Consider the following 5,248-nt stretch of genomic DNA (forward strand, 5'->3'; position numbering starts at 1 on the left):
TCGTGTTGCACGCCTCGCACTTGTCCACTCTACTGTGTCCTAAATCTTAAAAATGAATCAATGGACAAAATACTTGAGGGATAAATGTCATGATCCAGTTCTGCACAAGCAGCACACCTGCACAAGTAACCGAGAGGCGTTGGGAGTATTATTGTTTCAAGAGGCCAAGTGAGCTTAAGGGTAGGTTAAGTCATTTTCCAAACAAAAACAAAGGGCAAAATGGTAATTGCAATTAGCAAATAACCATCATCCACCTCTCCCCCAGGAGGAGCTTGTACTGTATAATCACTCCTGGTTATCAACAGACAGACATTTCTCCACTACAACTTCATCTTCCTTAAAACCCCCAAATCCCATCCAAATCTAACAATCCAACAAAATCTCTCAAATTTCTTCATCCAGTACTCTGTTTTTTCATCAAGAAATGGGAAGGTTCAAACCATTTGATTTCCTCAGTGATGAAATCATCTTCACAATCCTCGATTCCCTTTCATCATCTCCATTAGATCTCAAATCATTTTCATTAGTCTGTAAATCGTTTCATTCCCTTGAATCAAAACACAGAAAAACCTTAAAACCATATTCAACAAAGCTGGTAAACAAAATCCTTACCCGTTACCCTTTTGTATCAAGTCTTGATTTTTCATTATGCCCGAGAGTTACAGACAAAACCCTTTGTTTGATTTCATCATCAATTGGTTTGAAATCAATTAATTTTTCAAGGTCTAATTTTTTTACACATTTGGGGGTTTCAAGTTTAGTAAGTAATAATTGTTTATCTTTGACTGAGATTGACTTATCAAATGGGATTAGTCTTAATGATTCTACTGCATCTGTGATTAGTGAAGCTAAGAATTTGGAGAAGCTGTGGTTATCTAGATGTGTTTTGATTTCAGATATGGGTATTGGCTGTATTGCTGTTGGTTGCAAGAAGCTGAAATTACTTGATTTGAGATGGTGTTTCAGTTTGAGTGATTTGGGGGTTGGTTTGGTTGCTGTCAAATGTAAACATCTGCAAAGTTTGGATCTTTCTTACATTCCGGTAAGAACTAAGAACATTGTCTTTCACCCTCTACAGCTTGTTTGATTTATCATTACTAGGTTGTGTGCAAGTGCAATGCCCATCTATGTGTCAATGAGGCGATAAAGTTGTCGCATTAAAAGATTTGAATAGGTTAACTTTCATCGAAATTGCGGAGTTACCTTATTGATTATGTTGAACAACTAGGCTTCCTGATAAGTTATTCTAAGTTAGTTGCTGAATGATTCTAGGTTGTTGCGCGGGCAATGTACATGCTATATTGTGTTTAGGCCATAAAGTTATCCTATTTAAGGCTGAATTGGTAGGTTTCATCTTATTGGGGTGATTCGGGTGAAGTGCCTAGGCCAACAGCATGGTCATTTCCAACTAGGCTTTCTACTAAGTGTGGGCATTCGTGATGCGCGTGTTATTTATGTATCAATAAGGCAATAAAGTTGCCATGTTAAAGGATCTGAATTGGTTTAAGTTTCATCATATTGGGGTGATATGCTTTCTGATTTGAATTGGTCAGTTGGCTAGGATGAACTACTAGGCTTTCTGGTTTTCTGTTTTGTGTTATGTGCAGAATGATTTTAGGTTGTAAGCACTCGTGAATGCGTATGCTATTTATATGTCAATGAGGCAGTTAAGTTACCATATAATGATATAGATGGATACAATATTAGCTTATCTATTTGCGTCACTTTGCAGATAACAAACAAATGCCTTCCAGCAATATTTGAACTACCGTATCTCAAAAGCTTGGCTCTTGTGGGATGTTGCCTTATTGATGATGAAGGTCTTGCTAATATCAGACAAGGAAGCATGTCGTTAGAGGTATTACAATATTACCTGAGGAGTTGAAACTTGTATCGCATTATATTTTGGTTTTATGCCAGCGATGAGAATGATTTGTTTTTGGCTTCTAGTCTTCAGAAATTCAAGCAATCGTGTGTAGGTGTTCTTTAAATCATTCTATTGACGGAATTGGCGATACATTGTTCATTGCAGACACTGAATATATCAAACTGTACGGAGGTGAGTCATATTGGTCTCTCTGCCGTGACAAATGGGGCTGCATCGTTACGTCAGCTTATCATAGCATATGGATCTCCGGCAAGTTAACAGCACTTATGTCGAATTTCCCTTGATAAGTTGGAAAGGTTATCTCCCTCCTAATCTTTTCAACACTGGTGGTGGTGTAGGTCACAGTTTCTCAGACTGATTGCATGCAAAGGCTTCCGATGTTGCAGTCAGTCAAATTGGATGGTTGTCAACTTACATCTTTAGCCCTGAAGGCTATTGGAGATTGGTGCATATCACTAAGGGACCTAAGCTTAAGCAAGTGTGTCGGAGTGATGGATGATGGTCTGTCTTTACTTGTGGCGAGGCACAAAGAGCTGAGAAAGCTAGACATTTCATGCTGTCGTGAGATAACTCGTCTTTCTATGGATAGCATCACAAATTCATGCACCTCACTTACTTCCCTCAGGATGGAATCTTGTAGCCTGGTCTCAAGGGAAGCTTTCATCTCCATTGGGAAGAAATGCCATTTCTTGGAGGAGCTCAATTTTACAGATACTGAACTAGATGATGAAGGTTTTAAACTTGCTCTTAACTGTTCTTTCTCTATGACAGCACAATTTTATATTTCTTACTCAGTTTTATTTGCTATGCAGGGTTGATGTCTATATCTAGAGGTTCCAGGCTTTCTGTTCTGAGAATAGGTATTTGCTTAAACATAACCGATGAGGGGCTTATCCATGTAGGCACTCATTGTCCAAAATTGATTGAGCTCGACCTGTACAGGTTTGTGGTTTCTCGCCGTATGAATCTCATGTCATTTTAATTTTCGTGTGATGCTATATAGATTGAGGGGAGTACATGCAACAGGGGTGTGAAGCAGTTCTAATTATTTTGGAGTGGAAAATAACATTTTGACCTTACTATTCTTCTTGTTCTGTTTTGGTATAGGTCCCCGTCGATAACTGATTTGGGGATTGCAGCAATTGCTAGTGGATGTCCCAATCTGGAGATGATTAATTTGGCATATTCTACGGACGTTACTGATAATTCCCTTTTATCTTTGTCAAAATGCACAAAGATAAGTACTCTAGAAATGCGAGGATGTCCTAGTATTTCGTCTACGGGTTTCTCAGCCATTGCTCAGGGTTGTAAGCAACTTACCAAACTGGACATAAAAAGCTGCTTCAATATTAACGATTCTGGAATGGCTCTGCTTGCTCATTTTTCCCAAAGCCTGAAACAGGTAAGTGAGGTGGTAACTAATCCCTAGCGTCTTCTCTCTTGGCTTGGATTGTATATGCTGAAAACTGTTCTTAGATTTTTAACTAATGATCAATTTCATCTGGTGCAGATAAATTTGTCATATTGTTCTGTAACTGATGTCGGCCTCTTAGCACTAGCTAATATCAGTTGCTTACAGGTTGTGACTATATTACACGTGGACGGCTTGACTGCGAATGGCTTGGTAGCTGCCTTGGTGTCATGTAGGGGACTCAGAAAAGTGAAACTCCACACATCCTTTAAATTCTCACTCTCTCAACCTTTTATTGAACATATTGAGTCTCGTGGTTGCTCGTTCCAATGGAGGGATAAACCATTCCAGGTACATCTTAGATATGGATCTGTTTATGCTTCTTTGTTTCTGATTTTCCAACCACACATTGTCCTTATAATCTACAGTCAACCTTGTATACTGAAGTGTATGCTTGATGTGGTGTTAATTGCAGGCCGCAGTTGATGCAAGGAGTTGGAAAGAACAATTAGAAGCCCCCTTATAGATGTGCCATGGGAGCAATGTATATCAAGCAATCACCAAGCCTGAGAACATGCAACTATTATGGATGGAAGGTAATAAAGAGAACATGCTAGTAACTTACGGGTCAAATAAATTTGGGTGGTGGATGAAGATTTAACCCTTGATTATTCGATTATTCACTAAGATACCAGGCTGTGCCAAAAAATGAAGTTTAGTCCCTGTCTCTGTAAGGTTTCGAAGAAATTGGAAACACCTAGATTTCTGTATTTGTATTCCTGTTGTTTTGAGGCTTGTAAAATTGTGTATGTTCTGGAAGCATGCTATCCCTCCTAAGATACGCTTCTTCTTCTGGTGAGCGGCCTGGGAGAAAATACTGAAGCTTTTGAACATTCAAGGACGGGGCATTTGTCTGGCTAGTAGGTGCTCTCTTTGCAATTGCTGCGTTGAATTAGCCGCACACTTATTTTTGAAGTGCCCCCTCTCAACGGCAGTTTGGCATATGATCCCTGCTGATGTTAAAATTAATCCCCTGTCCTGTTCCTGGTCTTCTTATGGAATTGATGGTCCCGGCAAAACAATTTGGCATCTGATTCTTCATGTTATCATCTGGTCTCTTTGGTTACTGCGCAATTTCAGAATTTTTGAAGAAAAGTGCATGCAGTTCCCCTCAACCGGCGGCTGTTGAAGAAAAGTGCAATTCCTGGAACCTCCTCTTTGTCTCCGCCTTAACTTAGATAAGGTCGCTGTATAGATATTTGTTTTCTTCCCACTTCTGGGCAGTTTGTTGTGTTTCTGTTTACCTGCTCACACAGCGTACTTGTATAGTTCTCTTCTTAATGCAATCCCCTTTTTCTTGATCTAAAAGGTTGTATTTGTTTCATCAATTCTGATCTGAATCTCAGATACTTGGCGTTTCCTAGTGTCTCTTTACTGCCTCTCACATTTGAGTATTTCCTGGTACCTTCAAAGCCGAAAAGAGAATCTCTTGTCCTTGACTCTTTCTTTTGAAGGGTGACGCGGTCCTTAGTGCAGTCACATAGGCGAATATTAGTAGAAAACAATTTCCTCCTACCTACCCTTATTATATATAAATCCATTTGGTGTACCAAATATAGGGTTCACAACTATAAAATCACATGAAGTTTAAGACAGATTTCAACTGGATAATATCTCACCCATCCTCTTCTTCATCCATGATCTATTCCATTATTTGCTCTAAAAAGTGCATACATTCTGTATCTACCCATAAATGAAACACCGTCCCCGGCTAGATTTGTATATCATTTTCGTAATCTTATCTGCATTTAGTTGTTCCGGCAGATCAGATGTATGTTTTGCATCAAAAATATCAGCATTATGCAACTTTACAGATCATGAGAGTCTGAGATTAAGAGGGTAAGCATGATATTCATTGGTCCACGGTATCGTCAATCACGTGCAAATGA

The 5,248-nt window shown here is 39.1% G+C and overlaps 1 protein-coding gene across 4 annotated transcripts; it reads left to right on the forward strand.

The window, feature by feature from the left end:
• Positions 1 to 289: 289 nt before the first annotated feature.
• Positions 290 to 4,733, forward strand: LOC113329146 (F-box/LRR-repeat protein 3-like). Of its 4 annotated transcripts, none has more exons than XM_026576103.1 (8): positions 290 to 1,042; positions 1,733 to 1,858; positions 2,033 to 2,137; positions 2,227 to 2,620; positions 2,701 to 2,830; positions 2,996 to 3,299; positions 3,399 to 3,650; positions 3,775 to 4,733. In XM_026576103.1, exons 1-8 carry the CDS (start codon positions 425 to 427, stop codon positions 3,823 to 3,825), a joined length of 1,980 nt encoding a protein of 659 aa, XP_026431888.1. In that variant the 5' UTR covers positions 290 to 424; the 3' UTR covers positions 3,826 to 4,733. The 4 variants fall into 4 exon arrangements, with proteins under 4 accessions (XP_026431888.1, XP_026431890.1, XP_026431889.1 ...); XM_026576105.1 differs by having other exon boundaries at positions 3,468 to 3,650; XM_026576104.1 differs by having other exon boundaries at positions 2,996 to 3,290.
• Positions 4,734 to 5,248: the final 515 nt, after the last annotated feature.

This window comes from Papaver somniferum, unplaced genomic scaffold (assembly GCF_003573695.1).
Source record: "Papaver somniferum cultivar HN1 unplaced genomic scaffold, ASM357369v1 unplaced-scaffold_115, whole genome shotgun sequence".
Lineage (NCBI taxonomy): Eukaryota > Viridiplantae > Streptophyta > Magnoliopsida > Ranunculales > Papaveraceae > Papaver > Papaver somniferum.